This window comes from Alosa alosa, chromosome 20 (assembly GCF_017589495.1).
Source record: "Alosa alosa isolate M-15738 ecotype Scorff River chromosome 20, AALO_Geno_1.1, whole genome shotgun sequence".
Lineage (NCBI taxonomy): Eukaryota > Metazoa > Chordata > Actinopteri > Clupeiformes > Clupeidae > Alosa > Alosa alosa.
This window is the reverse complement of record NC_063208.1, coordinates 9,900,442-9,920,255: the sequence shown is the minus strand read 5'-3', so window position 1 is coordinate 9,920,255 and position 19,814 is coordinate 9,900,442. Positions and strand designations below refer to the sequence as shown.

At 42.1% G+C, this 19,814-nt stretch overlaps 3 protein-coding genes across 5 annotated transcripts; 1 reads left to right on the top strand and 2 right to left on the bottom strand.

The window, feature by feature from the left end:
* Positions 1–803: 803 nt before the first annotated feature.
* rpl14 (ribosomal protein L14) lies at positions 804–4,641 on the bottom strand. The gene is made up of 6 exons (XM_048229260.1): positions 4,536–4,641; positions 3,660–3,761; positions 3,468–3,562; positions 2,409–2,508; positions 1,834–1,887; positions 804–904 (listed from the first exon to the last, which is right to left on the bottom strand). Exons 1-6 carry the CDS (start codon positions 4,536–4,538, stop codon positions 842–844), a joined length of 417 nt encoding a protein of 138 aa, XP_048085217.1. The 5' UTR covers positions 4,539–4,641; the 3' UTR covers positions 804–841.
* A 1,131-nt stretch (positions 4,642–5,772) lies between these two features.
* On the bottom strand, positions 5,773–11,139 carry sgo1 (shugoshin 1). Of its 3 annotated transcripts, none has more exons than XM_048229257.1 (10): positions 10,990–11,139; positions 10,207–10,370; positions 9,890–10,071; positions 9,736–9,779; positions 9,545–9,630; positions 8,237–9,190; positions 7,847–8,047; positions 7,574–7,729; positions 6,705–6,882; positions 5,773–6,074 (listed from the first exon to the last, which is right to left on the bottom strand). In XM_048229257.1, the coding sequence occupies exons 2-10, from the start codon at positions 10,352–10,354 to the stop codon at positions 5,939–5,941; spliced, it is 2,085 nt and encodes a 694-aa protein (XP_048085214.1). In that variant the 5' UTR covers positions 10,355–10,370; positions 10,990–11,139; the 3' UTR covers positions 5,773–5,938. The 3 variants fall into 3 exon arrangements, with proteins under 3 accessions (XP_048085214.1, XP_048085216.1, XP_048085215.1); XM_048229259.1 differs by having other exon boundaries at positions 7,574–7,726; XM_048229258.1 differs by lacking the exon at positions 10,990–11,139 and adding an exon at positions 10,899–10,932.
* A 1,679-nt stretch (positions 11,140–12,818) lies between these two features.
* LOC125285578 lies at positions 12,819–19,725 on the top strand. The gene is made up of 9 exons (XM_048230102.1): positions 12,819–12,904; positions 14,816–15,598; positions 16,810–16,916; positions 17,067–17,143; positions 18,005–18,114; positions 18,197–18,335; positions 18,528–18,829; positions 19,170–19,549; positions 19,642–19,725. The coding sequence occupies exons 1-8, from the start codon at positions 12,886–12,888 to the stop codon at positions 19,538–19,540; spliced, it is 1,908 nt and encodes a 635-aa protein (XP_048086059.1). The 5' UTR covers positions 12,819–12,885; the 3' UTR covers positions 19,541–19,549; positions 19,642–19,725.
* The last annotated feature ends 89 nt before the right edge of the window (positions 19,726–19,814 follow it).

The following is a 19,814-nucleotide window of genomic DNA, read 5'->3' as shown; positions in this document are numbered from 1 at the left end:
TATAAGGAGATCCGGTATCCTGCGGATAACTTGGGGATTGTAAATTATCACACCTGTTTGAACTCTTGTCCCTCACAAGAGTTCAGAGGTCTATGGGTTCTTGACATTCAGTTTCTACAAGTTCTAAGAATTCCATAAATATGGAAATGTAAGAAATTCTTGCATTTTCCATGCCAGCATACTGGATGGATGAATAAACCATTAGAAAAACCTTGTGTCTCCTGGAAATCCGAAATTAATAAGTTTTTTTTTGGCTTTTTGCCTTCTATTCAGATAGGGTGAGGAGTGAGAGGGACATGAAGTATGTGGGAGAGAGACATGGGGTGGGATTGGGAAATGACTGCAGGTCAGATTCAAACCTGAATCTCCGTGGGCACTTGGACCCGTACATGGTATGGGCGCTGTAACCCATAACTGATGACCAGTATACAAACATTCAATTATATGTTTATCAATTATATTTTTTAAAAAAGGTATGAGAATTCATTCTAAGTCTGACAAATGCCTATATACAGGTATAGGTTAGAATAGAAAAACCGCACTCGCAAGTATATTCTCTTTACTTAATTATTAATGCCATGTCCACAGATGCGTTTCAGCCCAAGCCATTGTCAGCCCTCACACAAAAGAGAATATACTTGAGTGCGGTTTTTCTATTCTAAGTTGTCACTTTTTAACTCGCACCCGAAATTGTTGTGAGATTTGAAGTTGAGCGCGCCTGTTCTCACTACTATATACAGGTATAAACATATTGTCTGTATATACAAGTTCACTGAAAACAAAGACACGAAAGCAGACAGTGAAACATTTAAGTTTTTTTTTTTATTAACGTTGGAAATGCTCACTGCTTCTTAGATGCAGCCTTTTGAAGCTTCCTGACTTCAACCTTGATGATCTTGTTCCTCTGCAAACACAAAAGAGCACAGATGTTAATGTGCGTATCACAGGAAAAAAGAAAGAAAGACAAAAAAAAGAAAGAAAAAGTGCCTTAAAAGGTCCAAAGAGAAAAACGGGACTGTCCATGGAGATAGATCAACTCAATTTAGTCATATATTTACTGTCTAATCTAAATGTAATGCATTCAATGTACTTAGTGAACAGTTTGCATATGGCTTGCACACAAATTGAATTTCGAAGTGGTTACTAGTCTTATGCCGGCCATTCACAATACGATTTGAGCGATTTCAGTCGGCAACTAAATTTCAAATTGAAATCATGGGAGTTCTACAGGAGTTGCGGTTCCGTCAACTAGATTGTTTAGTGTAAGGTGCCAATCTTAGCGGTTTTAAGTCAGTCCGAGTCAGTCTTTTTCTAGTCTTGGTGTTACGACAATATCAAAAAAGTCTTTTAGTCATGGCTCATGCAAATAGTGACATGAATATAAAAACAATAGTGACCTCTCCAACACCAAACAGGAAGGGGCAAAGTAGGCGACAGCTGTAGCCTATTTGATTATTTGTTATTTTGTTTCTTATAAATTATTAGTCAGCTATTCCACGTGACTGAACAACTCTATCGGTTAGGGATGTCACATGAAAATGAACACAAACATATGACCTTTGTATTAGAAAGGCTATTGTTTTAGTTCTTGCTGATATCTAGTGCACGATGGGAAATAATTTAAAGGAATCTAATTGCAGTCTTGTAAATAGTGAGCCTGCAAGACACCTAGTCAAAATCATAGTCTGTGACTTAAAAAGTCTATGGCTTGTTTTTAGATGCAAGAGGGTCTGAGACCGTAGTCTTTCAAAAATCTTTTGAGGCATATACAAATTTCAGGTCAACCATTCCTTAAATATAATGGATTGTATTGAATAGTTCAGTTGTACACACCATTTTCTTGGCCTTCATAACCTTGAAACGGTCGAAGTCGGTCATCTTGGCTCTCTGTTGAGACACATCAGCAAATAATCAGAAATACTTCCCCTCAGTCAACCCTGCACCATTACAACCTAAATCAGTATTCAAAGATAAGGAAATGTTAACATGCTAACAAACAATGTAAACATTTTAACACTTTGAAGGGGGAAGCTGGGAACTTTAAGATTTTGAGCTAATTTGCACAACAAGCCGAACATCAAGCAGTCTTTTCACAAATAGTATGTACATTGCTGTGGCTAAGTCATGGGGTATCTCTTGCCAGCAGGTTTGCTGATCAAACTGCCTGCTTTGACAAATATGCATGGATGCAAGGGCAAAACAAAAATCAACAGGAATTAATTTTAGAATCAGTCATAGCATAGTTAAAGCTGTTTACTTTAATAGCACAAGCCAACCTCCCAATGGTATTTATAATGACCTTTATATCCTAACACCCATAAAAAGAGTGGCATGACAATGGTGCAGCAACACTCCAGTGAGCAGTTCCTGTGTCTTGAGTGTTTTCCAACCAAACAAAGTATCATTACCTTTTGTCTGGCTTCAATCTTCTTGGCCCAGCTGCTCTCAGCCCACTTCTTGGCGACCTCTGCCTTCTCCCAGGCAGTCTTCACATGCTTCTGGCGAGCACTGAAACACAGAAGAAAAAAAAACACCATAACACACTTGAGTACCAAACAGCCACACTGCCCTAAATTGCCACTGCATGTAGGATGGGCATATACAAACATTACTGATCAACAAGAAGATCCAACCCACAAAATATGAGCATACAATCAACCGTTATTAAGAGCTGTACACACCAACTCCAAAGAAAATGGATTGGAGGACTGTACAGTGCAACATATACATCACATGCACTAACAAAAAGAAAAAAATCTGTGCAACACATGATTTACCAGCATAGCACCAGTACAATACAGCTTTGTGTATGGAAATATGATGCATGCGATGAAGACGCACTGCTTGCTTGTTTGCAGTGCGTAGCGATAATAGTAGTAGTTGTAGTCTACACAAAAAGCACAGCGTTTCCCACAGAATTGAATTCCATTTGTGGTGGTAGGTTTGCAGAATTAACCTGAATGCAACAGTTTAACAAATTAGTGCAGTGTGGTTATGATTCTAACCAGATTTAAGCACAATTTAGTACTACCAGGAAAATCATTGTGTGGTGGTCAATGTTGATATTGTGGTGGGCCGCCACAAATAAGTCAATGTATGGGAAACACTGAAGCAGGTCCACTTGTGTGTAGAATCCACAAATCCAACTCCAAATTACACATTACCTTGTAAAAATTACCTGTTTGCTACTGAACCGAAAGCCAATTAGATGACTTAAATGTGGTATTTTCAACTGCTTAACTATCCCCGAGGGGAGGATACTCTGATATTGGTGGATACTTATGCATTCTGCAAATTCAGCCACAACGCACTACAAAATTGGAATGCTAAGAAACAAGATAAGTGATGTGTTGAGCCTGAAGTGAAGGTCTCTGCTGAAGTGCGTTCAAATTAGACAAGTAGAGCTAGAAGTTATCCAACATGTCTCCAGTGAACTTATTTTTCGTACTTCTGTTCAAGACGCTTACCTGTGTGCCACTTTGATGACATAGTCGGTAAGCTGCATACACTTGAAAGGCATGGACTGCCTCTTCACACCAGTGCATGGGCCATCCACAAGGGCCTGTCAAAGAGACAAATGCAGTCACCATCAGAACTCATATCTTAGGTCAACGCATTTTGACTCAAGATTTCCTATTCAAATACTTAGCGTTACTTACCCTGTTCTGGTCAATGACATCCACGATAGCCACCAGTTTACCCTCATGGGGCCCGAAGGCAACGTAGGCGACGCGGCCGATCTCAACGTAGCGCTTGAACACCTGGAAGATACGGTGTTGAGTCAGAAATGATGGCAAGCAAATGGAAACACTTGCCATTGTCTCACGTTACACTAAATGATCGTTGTCAAGTTGAGTCCTCTCGCAAACTTATATGGTAATTCCACTCACGAACTTTCTTTTTACCATCTCACAACAACATCAACGCAATGTTGGCTCGATGCGCACAGGACACATGATTCTTCCCTGAGATCAAATCTTTGAGTTATCTTCCCATCAAGCACATAAATTAAGTAACTTCAGCAGTGAGTAAAAACTTAATATTATAATATAAAAAGCTATATAATATAAAAATAATATCCTGTTCCACGTTAGCTTAAGTCGACGTTGACGTTAGGTGAACGTATGTAGTTGGCTAATGCTAACATCGACCACTTCAATAGGACTGCCTTAATTCAACATTGTCATGAGTGATATATCCATAACTGATCTTGATCCGTTTCTAAAGCCCCTTTAACTAAAGTTCATACACCCAAATCTGCCATAACAAGACGCCGCATAGCTCAACACAGTGGCTAGCAAACTAGCTAAGTCAATGGCTAGCTGGTTGGCTACACGACCACGTTTTGGAGAGCATACAGTACTTCCAACAACTTCCAAGAAATACACTAATTATTTGGTTATTTTGGCACCAATTGTAAAATTTCACCGGTTCATGAACACATATATTAACTGTATAGTCTGTAGAAGAGCAATAACACATTACAGTTCACAATAAACAACATAAGTTTTCGCCGTAAAATGTCGAATGCCTACCATGTCTGCAGTCCGAGATCAGAAAGAAAGAACCCACTTCCGTTCAGCCCAGATACTCCTTCCGCCTTAAAAAAGAGTTTGCGCAGTTCGCCAACTTGGCCTCAGCGCGCTCTCTAACTCAAACAAAAATTATTGTGGTGTGGCCATAGACTATATACAGTCTATGGGTGTGGCCCATTCCCGTTTACATGATATATTATTATTGGTCATATTTTGGTTGATTTGACTATTTCCACTAATGTTACAACAAAACTTAGAACACGAGTTCCTCTGTAGTATTGTACTGTGACCCCTGCTATTTTCCTCTCCACCAGTCAGTTAACTCGTCTGTTCCTATTCGATAACATTTTTTTACAGCTTATTCTCCCTTAAAGTGACTACCACTGTACGTGACTAATTGAACTAATTCGTTTAAAGTGAAAAAGATTTTCAGGAAATGTATAGGCTTCTTGAATTTCCCCTTGGGGATCAATAAAGTATCTATCTATCCTGTGAGGTCACCAGCAGGAAACTGGTGTTTTTGTGTCCCCTTAGTGTCCTTGGGTACACACACATGGACAACCTCAACCAGAGCCCGTTTATTAGACATTCTCTGCCTCAACCCACTAGCTCAGCGGTTCTCAACCCCCCGCGTAGCACCACCTACATCCTGACTTGGTTTGCGTACCCCCATCCGACACATAAAAACATAACGCATTCAATTGACGAATTCCAGTCATCATATTTAATTAGCCGCCATATATGAACTCTCACACTAAAACAGTGTGGAGAACAACATTATGAAACACAAAGAACAAAGAGAACTAGGCTTAAGATTTTAAAATAATCATTTTTAACACCTTTCCGACATTGCCCTTTTTAGCTTGCGTACCACCGTTTGGGAATTCCTGCACTAGCTCATTTAAACTTGGCAAGCGGCACATACATGGTACACCATGCCATTTAATAATGTAAATGATGAAATGATGCAGCTCCTCTTCATGCTCCTACAAGCTACTGAAACTCAGAACACAGAAGCTGTAAGTGAACCCAAGGCCAATAGTTCATTGCATACTGATGTCAAATATAAAGTGAACGACTCACATTCAAGGAACATCTCAATGATACACTTTCAGCAAATGTTGAACACAGAGACACTAAGACTTTCAAATCAACGACACAATCCTAATCATAGAGGGCCGAGTCATGACATAAAAGACAAGAGGCATTATAAAATAACTTCAAAAGTGATCTCTAATCTGATGTGTCTATCAAACTTTAATGATCATGTTAAAGCTATGATACAAGGTCAAATGTATATAAAATAAATCATGTAAAATAAATCATGGTTTTCTTAAAAAGGACAGAGATAATAAGACAGGGGACGAGCAAACAGTTAAGAGTGCATCTACACAGAAAGACAGTCAATGGCATCCTACAAATGATTCATTATATTTCCCAAGACTGGACATCCTCTTGAGTGAGCGGCGAGATTTTTGTTTGAAAATGGGTGAGCGAAGAAATTTTGTGTCTGTGAACTTATCACCACGTCTCAGCTTCCTGTAGAGAAGAGGTGAAATATGAGAGCTAGGGTCAGCAAAATAACTTTCTATTGCAGTTTTAAAATATATTTTTCAAAATAGTGTTACCCCAATTATGTGTAGGATGAAGTAAATGCCTGTAAATGCCAAACCTAGATCAGTGCCACTGCATCTGTTACACTGTCTCTGCTTAACCCTTAAAATATGTGGGTTTTTGAACATTCTAACATAAGATTCTGTTCCACAAAAATTCAAGGTTCTAAAATTCTATGTTGCTATTTTTTAGAACGTTCATTTTCCAACATTCCCTTCACACCGGTGTGGCAGTACACCTTTAAGGGGTAATCTACTGTCTATGTAGTTCCATGTGTATTCCCGGTGTTATGACAGTATTTGGGGTGGGGGTGTCAAGGTCTAGACTAAACTGAAGTTCAGCCATGTTTAGATTATGATGGTCCAACGTGACATACCAATTGAAAGGAGACAGCAATGGAATGTCTACCCTATGTCTTTACCCTAAAGAGATATTTTTTCCCCTAGCAATATAAATTTCTTTAATCAGAGTAAACCTTGACCATGAACCTTGAAATTATATCTATATACTGCACATATCACTAGAACATGTAGGGTATATAATACTGAGGCTTACTTGCTAATTGAAGGCTCCTTGTAATCAACAGCAGCAGTGCATCTGCGTTTACGGATGACGGGGGAGTGGCCAGGGAGCGGATGGCTCTGAACAGAAGGGAGGGCTCGCCGGGCCGCTGGAGAGAGATTGGTCATGTCAGTCAGAGCCACGCCGACCGCTGACCGTACCACTGCTCCACCTGCAGAAACACAGAGGACATGCTGTAACAACAACCAACATCACTCACCACCACAATTTGTTAAAAATGTATATTTAAAATTGTATGGACGATGGGAACAAATCCTAATGAATGAATAAATAAATGTGACATGAACAAATGATCAGTCATTATAATCATTCAATCAACCAACCATTTGTCCCATTAAAGACTTGTATCAAGTAATTAATAAGACAAACAATATGTGAAAGTGAAAGGCACTGGCAGCAGACAAAAGAGAGGTACTCAGTCCTTAAAGCCAGTCATACAGTCCTTGAGCTAGTGCTTGTTAAATACCCAACATAGAAAGTTGATTAATGTAGCCGAGTAGCGATGATGAATCATTCAACCAGTTTTCAACCAGTGGTTCTTCTCGACCCACTGGTGCTCTGGAGGTATAGCAAGTGGTCCCTGACTATGTCTTCACAGGGTTCCCACCCATTTTCTCTGATACAAATGTTCACGGTGCATAGGTACAAAATTGTTTACTTTATGGCGCAGGTTGGGGCTAATTATGAAATGACGGACAAACTTTCAAAGAATTTCCTGATTTCCATGATTCTCAAGGACTGGAAAATGGGATTTTACAATTCTGGGACTTTTCCAGGGTTTCCATGACCGTGGGAACCCTCATTTAACCATAAAGACACTGATAACAACAAATGATCCTTGCCTGCACATCTCCTGAATTTCAGTGAGGGCTTTTTTCGCTCCAGCCCCAGAGACTGGCTTCGGCTTGGCAGTCCACATAAGGGGTCCTCAATCAACAAAAGCTCCTCTTCCATATCAGAAGCAGCTGGAGACCTTGGCCCTTCATCTTTCAGGTCTGCTGAAATATATAAAAGGATAAGCAGTGATGTTTAGCACACCAAAGGTGTAAGTAATGTTTGCATATCTGTATATTGAGGCCAAGGAGCGGAAGTGGCTAAGTAGAGACTACACATACCTGTACCAGTGGCTTTGTTGTACTCTGACAGGTCGAGATTCTCAGAATAAACAAACACCGGGGAATCGGGCAGTAATTCAGTACAAGGAGACTGCAGAGGCTGGATTCCTGCGCCAAAGGATTCTGAGACTCTGAGCCCTTCTTTGTCAGGGGATTCGGTTTGGTCATCAATGATGGCTTCTGTCCTCCTGGAATCCCTCTCTAGAACATTAAATGGATTTCTTAAATAATGACCAGAATACTAATACAAAGGCTGCTACCCCATAAAATCAAACTGACAAAATCAATCGGACAAGTCACTTCCTTAATAAGGAGCTAGTTCATCACATGTTGTAACTCCTCCAGCTTAGTATTACCATGCCCTTCAAGAACACATAATACATTTCTTACCTGTCTGGGGCTTGATGTCCGAGGTGCGACGGTGGCCAGTCTTTCCTTGATTAGCCCCCTGGAGCGCAGCCCTTCTCTTTGAGCGTGCCCGTCTGGGGGGACTGTGGACCTCCTGCCTCCTGCATGTTCTGCTGTTAGGAATGTACAAGCTATCACCTTCTTCCTCATCCTCAGACAACGAGCTGTTAGTCTTCGGAGTGTCCTCTTGAGGTGGATCCTGAGCCGTTTCAGTTGAGCACTGGTCCGCCTTAGGGCCCCCTCTGAAAGGGGTCATGTGCACTGCTTCCTCACAGTCGAAGTCAAACGTGTCGTTCATATTCAGGGAGTTGTTGATATTGGGGGCTTGGTGTTTCTGAGAGTTGCTAGGCGGTGGCTGTGTGGCACGGCCACCTGTGCGATCTCGACTCTTGGAGCGCGCGCGAGGTCGGCTGTTCTCCCAGGGCCTTTTCAGCGGAGCAGCAACCACCCTGCGGGCATGTGGGCCTGTCTGTAACATCCTCCCTCTCACTGGGCAAGGGGGATCCGGGATCTGGGTTTGGGGTTGGTTCCCCTCGGTGGAGAGCTGAGATGTCTGTTTGGAAGCTGTCTGTTTGCGAGCTGCGGGTTTGGGAGCCGTCTGTTTGGGAGCTGTCTGTTTTTGAGTTGCCTGTTTGGGGGGTCGACCTCTCTTTTTGGGCTGCTCAGGGGCGTGGTGCACCTTAGTCTGTACATTATGTGGTTCAAGACAAGTTTCCATCATCTCACTGCAGTCATGAAGTCCAGCTTCTTCTTCTACCTCCTCCTGAGTTTCAACCAGTCGAGATTCTTGGTCCTGTGTGCTTGCGTTCTCCGTAGCAGCAAGTGGTGGATAAGCTGGGTCAATACATTCTGACCTCCATCCACCAGTTTTACGTCGACGCCTTGTTCCAACCGTTGCCGGTAACTGTGGTGATATCTTATCATGACAATGGCCGCCTTGAAAGGAAAAAACACACAATGGTATATATAAAAGGGATATTCTTACATAGTATGACACAGAGCAGTTCCTTGTATTATTTGTACTGCAAATATTATACTCTTCAGCATTTGCACAATGCAGCAGGGAATAAAATGGGAGGGGAAAAAATAGTTTTTCCAAGTCATTAACAGTGTTATAACATGCTCTACAGAGACAACCTGCATTTTGAAGGTTCCTGTTATTCTGCCCCCCTGATAGATAATGGTCAGATTTAGACTGGGTTACAATGGCCTACAGTAGATTTCAAACTTGTTCCTATGGAATTTGTGTGTTCTGTGAAGTTTGTTGTTAGGGTGTTTTCTTCCACCTACCCGTGCTGACAGCCTCAACTGGTTGTTTAGCCAAGTCGTCAGGACACATATCACCTCCTGCCCCTTTCTTAGAACCCGATAGACCACTGCAACACACAAAGTATGGCTATGTTGAAATACCTGTGCATCTTACTTGCCAGAATGTTTTCACATCTCAGCTTCTACTACTACAAACACTGCAAACTGCTGACCTGGAAGAAGAATCCAGTCGTCGTTGTGGCTCAGGGGTGGAACTCTGAAGCAAAGGAGAAAGTCCAATACCGGTATTAATAATCAGTGATCGAAGAGAATATCCAAAACAATCAATTATCAAAGTTACTATAACATGTGAATATGTGTACTCACCTGCATTGTTAAGGCAGTCCGTTTCAGTAATAACAGATGAAAGAAGAGGGCCTGTCTTTCTCTTTTCAGCTGCAGTATGACCCCCTGGGCTTGACGCACTTTATCTTTCTCTGCCTCAAGTGCAAGAGCCAGTGCTTTGTTGTTCACCTGCACACTCTTCAGCACAAAGGGCTTCACCTGACCTGAACCACAGGAGGACATAGATAGTAACGTTTAGATTATATTCATGATCACTCCATATCAGTTAATATGGTTAATACAATGTGCTAATAAGGGGGGGAAACCAGAGATTGTGCGTTCGAGGATTTGTAGTTCACCATTTGTTTTGCCTTTCGGCTTCCCTCTGTTGACCGCGCACGCGCTTGCAAGGCGTTTGTTCCTCTTCTCCTTCATCTTCTCTTTGATGTCATCCAGACTCTGCTGGAAAGACTTTTTCTGGGGCTGCGTCGCCCGCTCTCGTGCCATGATTGTGCCCAACCAGCTAGGGAACAGGATTGCAACAAAACGTTTAACACTGACTGTCCTTCCCAATCTTGCAACAACAACTACCTTGATGTATTAAGTAATGCTCAAACAATATGTTTTCAGTACGAAATAAGCTGATCCAAGCTGGAACATGACAGTAGTTTACTGCTTATTTTTACCACATTCTGAGGACCTGTGGTTTTCGAAAGATTTGTTAAATGCATGGCTAGTTGTAACCCATAACGTAACGGGCATACAACTAGTATAACGTTAACGTTAGCTGTTGCAGCCTGACTAACGTTAACTGGCTAGCATAACGTGACAACATGTAAAATGTTAGCCAACACCGAGGCTATTTGACCATTACGCTAACTAGCTGTGTTAAAGTGGTGTTGCTGATTTTGTAGCTTATGGGCATGTATTCCTGACTGATTAAGGTGTATAATGTAACTGTTTAAATAGGCCTACAATCCTAAACAGCTAATGTTAGCCCACCTAAGATCCCGAATGTCATCAAGACATTCACGTTAACGTTAGAAGCTACCTGGGTGGCTAAAGTTAGCTACCAAACAACGAGCTGATTCCCACAGAAGAGAGAAACGCAAACGATTGTAGTTTTTTGTTACACAACTTACCGCTTGGTTCTACAATGGATCGTTTATATCTGGTCAATGTACAGCTACTCAATGTGTGAGGTGGTGAAAACAATAAACAACAGGCCGTTCATCTCCTTCGATTCGCTTTCATGGCTAGCTAGCGATCGCTAAGGATTCGAATTAGGCGCAGAGTGATATCATTGGTGGATGGAGACCAGTTGCAACTGCGTCATTTCCAGGTAGCGAGTCAGAGTCAAAAATCCTCTAGAACAGTCTAGAACAATATATTACTACTATAATAATAATAATAATTATAATTATATATATATATATATATATATATATATATAATTATAAATAATAATTGATGATATTATTTAATGAAGCTGTTCTTGACCCTCAGGGCCTTACACAGACCATTAAAATCATTCAACAAGGTGCAAAGGTGAAGATAGGCTAGAGCACCCATTGTGCTGAGGTCGGTGGTTGGCATTGCCAGTCCACGCTGATGAATGTGGCACATAGGAGAGAGTGCAGGTCTGAACAATGAAATCTGTCTTTTTAAATTCCTTTCTTTATTGATGTCTTTTTTGTGTTGACAATAAAGATCACACACTCAAAACAACACAACCATACACAAACAAATCAGTTATTAATAGGCCTACAAACGGATCAGGAAGAAAATGCAACATATTGCAAAGATATTTGTTTTAATGTCATTGCTATTTTTGTGGGGTGATAAGAGACATGTGAGGCTTGAAAATAAGTAGTATAAGTAAGTATATATACTCTTTTGATCCCGTGAGGGAAATTTGGTCTCTGCATTTATCCCAATCCGTGAATTAGTTAAACACACTCAGCACACAGTGAACACACAGTGTTGCCTGTAACAACAGCGGCGCTCGGGGAGCAGTGAGGGGGTTAGGTGCCTTGCTCAAGGGCACTTCAGCCTTGCCTACTGGTCGGGGTTCGAACCGTATGTCAACATACATACTGCCACCTTCACTGGCCAATTTGAATTCATACAGCATCATTCAACTGGTTTTGTCTTCCCTTGTTTGTAAGGACAAAAAAAGTTGACATAAAGCCTTTTCCTTTGAGCAAAGTAATCTAGTTGTATCAGACAGATTGACAAAATGACAGAATACAAATGTGCAGCAGTAGTGCAAACCAATTTGTTAAAAATTATTAAGGCAGTTGTATCAAAATCTTGTCTTTACTTCATTTTATTAGACCCAAAGATAGTATCCATGAGAAGGGATTCATGCTGCCAACAGTTCAAGACACAGTTTGAGGCATTGAGGGTGTCATGGGACATTGCCTGGGTGTCTCGGACAGTGCCATGTCTTGGGACACTATACAGGACAATTAGGACAGTGGCTGGGTGTCACAGGACAGTGGTTGGGTGTCTCCGGGCACTACTAATAGGACAGAACACGGGGCATTGGCTGAGTGTCACAGGACAGGACAGTCACAAGACAGTGGCTGGGTGTCTCAAGATAACAGGACAGGGCAGTTTTCATAAAAACACGGGCGCTTTTCTGCTTGAAGTTGGCACTCAGGGCGCATAAGCAGCGCGCAAAACGCTTTAGCCGATACGAAACAACATAAAAATGACGCACCTCACTGCAAAAACCGCGTCCTGCCTGGTCGTTCCCATAATCAGTAGTCTTCAGTTCATGGGCAGATTTCGACTTGCAATTGATACAAGTCCGCTGGCCTACATCAAAATTAATCTGCCCTAGCCCTATTTCAACCCCGATTTGGAGTGCGACTAGCAGGTGCATTTGTGTCACGTGATAATGGAAGACTACCACCGTAAATGATGTCTAATCAAGCTAATGGTCTCAGATCTTCTCAGACTGAGAGCAAAGTACCAAAGGGTGCAGAAATTGATTGCTAGTTTACTGCTCATGAGGACGGTTGGAAGAGGATATGTCCATGCACGACTTCGGTAAATGAATTAACGTTTTAATGACCAAATTACTTGCATGAAGCTAATTGCATTATTAAGTGGAAACTTTATTGAGGTTGGAAACGGATATAGAGCACTGCAAACAGCTTATGGCCTCCTTACACCAAACAACTTCGACAAGATTTGGAAAAGATTCTTGAAAGATTGTCGTCTTTTAACTTGTCCCCCCCCCCCATTCAAGCATTACTCAAAAGACAACAATCTTTTAAGAATCTTTCCCAAATCTTGTCAAAGTTGTTTGGTGTAAGGAGGCCATTAGGAAGTTGTATAATGTTACAGTCGTAGTCATTGCTAGTTGATTGATAGCGAATTGTGTTTGTAGGATTAGAAGCAATCAAGGTCACAACGTGGGTCTCTAAATCCATTGGGCACACAGGCTACCGGCATGAAGGTTTAGGTTTTTAGGCTATTTTAGGTCTAGCTTGGCATATTGTTGTAACGTAAGTGGATTTCAAGACCCGCTCGGTGTAACCTACACACTAACTTAATGCAACTTTTCTTTGAAGGTAGCAACTGAGACGTTATCATTTAGTTTCATTCATTATTTTCTCTAAAAAGTTTAATAATTGGTAGGCGAACGTATGGAAAAAATGAAGAGGTTTAATGGTCTGCTACCCAATCCATGGAAAAAGTGTCAATTGCACAGGTGTTTCATCAACGTCAACCCTAATTGGTAGCACGTGCCACACAATCAGTGCCACAGCGTGATGAGGATAACATAATTCCATTAGGGCAGTGGTCCCCAAACTACGGCCCGCCACTTCATTTTGGGTGGCCCCCCAAAAGATATCCGTGGTATATAGCATCTGGCCCGCATGGGAGTACGACATCGTCAAACTATAACCTCCGTAATTTCCCCCATTCATTCTCTATGACGAGTCTTAACAGTACCAATGTAATACTCTTTTTGTCCACTGGTGGTTGTTTTGGCGCTGTTTTCGCGTTTGCCATCGAAAACGGAATGAAATGTAGGCCTACCTGCAAACAATGTAAGAGGCCTATGCTGACTGCATCAGTGCTCAAAGTATTCTAAAAGTTTATCAATTAATTGTTAATAACTAACTAACTTTTATTCAAGTCATATTTCTGGGACTATCTGGGATAATTATTTCTATTTTTATGCACTTATTCAAATGTACAAATTCACAATTCACAAAGTTCTCAAAAGGTGAGTCAAAGTTCATTTCAGATGTTTTTGAAAGCACTCATTTCTCTCTTCTCTAGTTTGAGAACTTCAAATTATTTGTAGGATATTGCTTGTTCACAAGTTGAGCTGTGTATGCAAAGACACAGGGTTCAGAGTTTTGAATAAAACATTTTGAATAAAATACACTTTTGGGACTACCTGCTAATATTATTTCTCTGCTATTAGTATTATTTCATTTCAGCTACATTTTACACTGATATAATATGATGGCAATATAAACACAGCTAACAATGGTAAATTGCAGTAGCCTATGATTGAATGTAATGGAATATTCAACTAAGGTAGACTGCTGTTGTTCACAGCACTAAGCTATTTATGGTTACTAATATACTCCGAGTCTCTGGCCCTCTCTTAGAGCCAGGCATAGTGAGCTGGCCCTCGGAAGAAAAAGTTTGGGGACCACTGCATTAGGGCAACTTGTTGGAATTGTGTCATTCAGAATTATTTAATGTAGCTCAGGAGTTGTATAACAACATAACATGTAGCCTATTCCCAACAACAAGAGGTAACAAAATGGGGAAAAATAACAGGCGTTGGTGTAGACAGGGATGACTACCAACCTGTTATATAGCAGTCCCCCAGCTCCATAAATGTTGGCGAAAAGGTTCTACAGATACTGATATACTGAATACTGATAGCTCCTTTTGGTCAGTTTATGTTGCTAATTTCCCTGTTGCCTTTAGGTAGTCCATTCCTGATCTGTGATGAAGAAGGAGACTATTACCAAAGAAAGCAAGAGGCAGATGAAGAGAAAGAATATAATGAGGAGGAAAATGAAAGAAATTATGCACAGCATAACAACACCTCGACACCAGAGATGGGAAAAGCAGGGGATGTGGAGAACACGAGTGGGAGAATGACCACAGCAAAGATGAGCAAAGATACAGAGGAAAACATACAGGAGAAGCATGAAGAAAAGCCAGAGGCGCAAATAGTGAAGCAAGAGGAAATTAATCAGGCAGAAGAGTCAGAACAGATAGAGGTAATGGAAGATAGAGAGATGTTGTGTTTGAGCAGAAGGATGGAGGGGAAGATGAGTGAAGAGACAGACATTGAGGAGAAAGGAAGGATTGGGAGTGAAGGGGAGGAGAGAGCGAACGCTGACATGACCCTAGGTGGTGTCCTGTCTGTGTGTGAGCAGTCCCTAGAGCAAAGCGTCCTGAGTGCAGGCCTGGCATTTAGACACGTCGCACAACCCCTCCAACCTCCCGATGCCCAGCCAGAGGCACTTGCTTTGGGGAAGCCCCAGACGGGCATCCTCAACTCTCAAACACTGGAGGTGAGCACGTTGCTACCCCCAATGGAGGTACAGCTGACGCAGGTGTACACCACGCGCCAGTACACGCGCTTCACTGGCCACGGCCACCCAGTGCTTCCCCTGACCACGCAAGCACACGCACCTCCTGCTGACCACACCGCACTGCCACCTGTGCCCAAGAAGAAGACACGGACACTGTACTCAGCAGGTGAGTGTGCCCGAGTGTGGCCTACAGTATTCTTGACATTGCGGTATGGTCATTTCCTCTTCCTCATTTCCTCAGTCTATTCTTTCACACAAACATACGTCACAGACCACTTGGAGGTGCAAACATTATCGGAGTTTTGGTTGATTTGACCATCAGTTAAAATCGAAACAGGCACTTAGGATAGGAGTGATTCATATCAAATAATCTAGACTGGAGTAACTCAACATTTGACAGCACCGATATGTTTAGTATTAAAGACGTCAAATAGCCCGCTATAGTTACCAAATTCATAGCCAAGGAGCCAGAAGTGAACACGCATGGATGGCTATAAAAACTGAGCTTTCATTATACAACTAAACAGGACAAAATACTTTTATAACCCTTGAGCCAGCTCCTTAACTATGTGATCTCAGTGGCGATGCAGCGTTTGTTTGCACCTCCAAAAACATGGCGTACCTGGTTACCGCCTGGTTACTGCCCAAAAACGCCCAAAAATGCCCATATGTTTGTGTGAAAGAATGGGCTGCACTTAGGTTCCACTGTATGGAACTATTCTGACAAGCTGGATAGAATAGCAAAAGCGTTACAGTCTGAAGTTGACGACCGCTGGATTAAGTCAAGTCAAGTTTATTTATATAGCGCATTTCATACACAGAGGTCATTCAATGTGCTTTACATAAACAAAACCAAATAATAATAACAAATAAAAGCATAGAAGGGCAATATAGTTTTAGGATTAACTACCAAACTACCAACTTGCTCATAGAGAATTTACCCGACTGAATTTGTCATTTTTTAATTCACTTCAGTTGTCCCAAACCGGAAGTGGTTGCGATGTCGAGAATAGATATGATTAAAGCTGTGAAGCTAGGTGGGCGGTAAAGGGGAGGCGAGCACCGTCATTTCCAACTAGATAATAAGTTTCTATGTGACGTGTTGTAGGTTCTCTATGACTTTCATTGAAGTGTAACTTCTTTTGTTTTTTTTGTTTTTTTCAATGCCACATTGTTCAAAGCATGCTGGGTGCACTCTCAAATAGTGCTTTAACAAAAAAAATTGAAAACGAAGTAAAAGGAAAGTGACTTGTGAAAGAGTTGAGTTTTTTAAATGAATATATATTGCATAGGTCCTCATGTGTATGATGGCCATCTGTATATACTGTATGTGCTAGGATATGTGTGCTTGTGTGTTCTTGACATGCTTGTGGTTAGATCAGCTGCAGGAGTTGGAGCGTTTGTTTCAGGATGATCACTATCCTGATGGAGATCGGAGAAGGGAGATTGCTGCATCTGTTGGAGTCACACCCCAAAGGATCATGGTTAGTGGCGTTTCGTTTCATTTTACCTTCTACTTTTTCAACATTTCTGGTACCTAAAAAGTAAAGCTTGTCATTGTAATACCAGATGGCTGGAACACACACATTTGAATTGTGTTGAATAGGACAGTTCTTTATATCCTTTTCTTCCAGGTGTGGTTTCAGAATCGCCGTGCTAAATGGCGGAAAACAGGGAAGGGACCACTAAAGACACACAAAACCACCCAGAGGTCTGTATCCCTATCTCTGTCTCACACACACACACACACACACACACACACACACACACACACACACACACACACACACAGATCAGCAGGGTTTTCCTCACACTGCTCGGGGAATGAGTTCATGTGTTCAGTGTGCCACAGTGTGTGTGTTTCTGTGTATACTGTGTGTGTGTGTGTGTGAGCGAGAGAGAGAGAGAGAGAGAGAGAGAGAGAGAGAGACGATGAAATGAGGATGTGTAGAGTATTGTAGTTCCTGCACCTTTTGTGTTAATTTATTATATTAGTCTATGTGCTCATTAAATGCTTCTAAAAATGATATACCTTCTCTTGACCCAATACCGTATATACTGGTAACAAGACTCAAGATGTTTCCTGTCCATGTGCATACTAAAAAAGTGAAAGAGCTGTTCTGTCAGAAAGTGAAAATCATTCCTACTCTGTACCACATACGGGTCCGGTGTCCAGGTTCAAGTCTGATCTATATAAGTATACATACTCTTTTGATCCCGTGAGGGAAATTTGGTCTCTGCATTTATCCCAATCTGTGAACTAGTGAAACACACTCAGCACACAGTGAGGTGAGCACACACTAATCCCGATGCAGTGAGGGATTAGGTGTCTTGCTCAAGGACACTTCAGCCGTGGATGTGGGCATGGGAGAGCAATGCTCAACCACTTCCCCTGCCCACATTTTTCCTACTGGGTCGGGGATCGAACCGGCAACTCTTCGGTTACAAGCCTGAAGCCCTAACCAGTAGGCCACGGCTGCCCCACCACATACTAACATGGAGCATTAGTGACAAACTGGTCGCATTGATGTCTTGCCGTGCGCCTAACATGTGCATTTGTGTCTGCCTCCAGAACATCTTATTTTTCCGGGACTGTTCCGTCAGTGCTCCCCCAGCCCCCCACCCACACACAGACTCTCCCACCCTACAGCTCCCTCATTGGTAGCTTGAGCAGCCCCGCAGGTAAGGCTAGTGTCTGTCTAAAGCGTTTATTGAATAGACAATTTAAATCAAATAAAGGGTGGGTGTGTCTGTCTCTCCGTAGCATGCGTTGGACAGGTGTATGTATCTCAGGAAGGAGGCCCCCCTCCCATGCATAGTCCCCCTCCACTGCGTAGAGCTTCACTGTCTCTCTCTCTCGACCCTAATCAACATATAGTCAACCTGCCTACTGTTGACACATGGTAAGACCAACACATTTAAGGTCTTTTTTTCCCCAGTAGAAAATCATAAGAATGTCTTAGATGTCTTCAGATCATTACATTTGTTATGCATCATAAATAGAGTTAAACTATAGTTTCCGTAGTTTGTTGTTTTTATGCAATCCAGAGTGCTTGTGTTTCGTTGCCTCATGGTTGTCTTTTGTTGAGTTGTAGGAGCAATTACACAGACCTGTCGTCATTGAAGATGGATCCACAGCACCATGTTGTGTTTGTGCCTATGTCAAACACAATGCACTATCCGTCAAAGACACACACTCACACGCAGCCCATGCAACACACAAACACACTCAATCAGCAGTACCTCTCCAATCTCCCATATATAAATCCCACATACATGAACAGCGGCCCGACCCACGCAGGCCACACCCACACCCCTACCCACATGACATACAGCCTGCCAACGACCAACAGTCTGGTGCCTGCCTGCTGTCAACAGAATAATCAGATGCATCAGGGTAAATACACATACGCATGGCACGCATTCCTTACTTTGTTGTTTTCTCTTTACAGAGGCAACAACAAAGTATCTAGGTTTTAGCATTTTGAAAATGACCAAGAGAAACATAAAATGTGACAGTTAAAATGTCAAGGTTGTGTATTTTCCCCAAGTACGTCTCCATCACCTCAAACTACCTCATGCCTAGTTTTATTGAAAGGAAGTTTTGTTGAGAAATTGACATTGTTACCCATGTGATTTTTTGTTGTGTTTGCCTGTGCCTGTTTTCCTGTTTGTTTGTTTGTGTGTGTGTGTGTGTGTGTGTGTGTGTACATGGTGTGTGTATATGTGTCTACCAGTGCCGTCACGTCTGTGTTCCAGTGAGCCGCCCCCACCCCAGCCAGGTGCATTTCAGGGGCCTGGACGCCTCTCCCTTCACCTGCAACCGCAATCCCACTACAGCACCTCACCCCTCCCTCACACACACACGCATGCACACACTCACACAAACACACTCTTCCCCCTCCACACCCCTCTGACCAAAGACAGCAACCCCCTCAGTTCCGTAACCATGGGAACCCAGCCAGGGCCCTCACAGACCCTGTCCAGCAGGAGAGAGTCCGACGCTCACTCACACTCTGATATGCACAGTCACACGCACCCTGACCTACAGATTCACACACACTCAGACATGCCGTTCCATTGTGACTTCTCCCCCCTCATCCTGTAGCTGTCAAAGGTACAGTACCACCAACATGTCAGTCAAAAGTTAAGTGAAATGTGAGACTATTGTCTTTCATTTATTTATTTATTGACTTTCCTATTTCTTAGGTGTTTCAACATTGACAGAGAAGCTTGGCACTTGAGTAGCTTGGCACTTGAGTAACACTTTTTGAGAATGTGTTTTTGTATAGAGACGTTTGTGAAAATTGTGGCCTATTTTTGTTTACATAAAAAAAAACAAAGTTAATGATGAAAATGCTGAGCTTTATTAAAATGTTGGT

Bases quoted from the DNA above. Each gene is read 5' to 3' on its own strand.
- LOC125285578 (XM_048230102.1), top strand. The intron at 17,144-18,004 runs GTCTGTATCCCT...GTCTGCCTCCAG, and splicing joins ACACACAAAACCACCCAGAG to AACATCTTATTTTTCCGGGA. The intron at 18,115-18,196 runs GTAAGGCTAGTG...GTCTCTCCGTAG, and splicing joins TAGCTTGAGCAGCCCCGCAG to CATGCGTTGGACAGGTGTAT.
- sgo1 (XM_048229257.1), bottom strand. From the start codon at position 10,354: ATGGCACGAGAGCGGGCGACGCAGCCCCAGAAAAAGTCTTTCCAGCAG. The intron at 10,072-10,206 runs GTGAACTACAAA...CCTGTGGTTCAG, and splicing joins GCCGAAAGGCAAAACAAATG to GTCAGGTGAAGCCCTTTGTG. The intron at 9,780-9,889 runs GTGAGTACACAT...CCTTTGCTTCAG, and splicing joins GGACTGCCTTAACAATGCAG to AGTTCCACCCCTGAGCCACA.
- rpl14 (XM_048229260.1), bottom strand. The intron at 3,563-3,659 runs GTAAGTAACGCT...TCTCTTTGACAG, and splicing joins ATGTCATTGACCAGAACAGG to GCCCTTGTGGATGGCCCATG. The intron at 905-1,833 runs GTGTGTACAACT...TTGTGTTTGCAG, and splicing joins TTATGAAGGCCAAGAAAATG to AGGAACAAGATCATCAAGGT.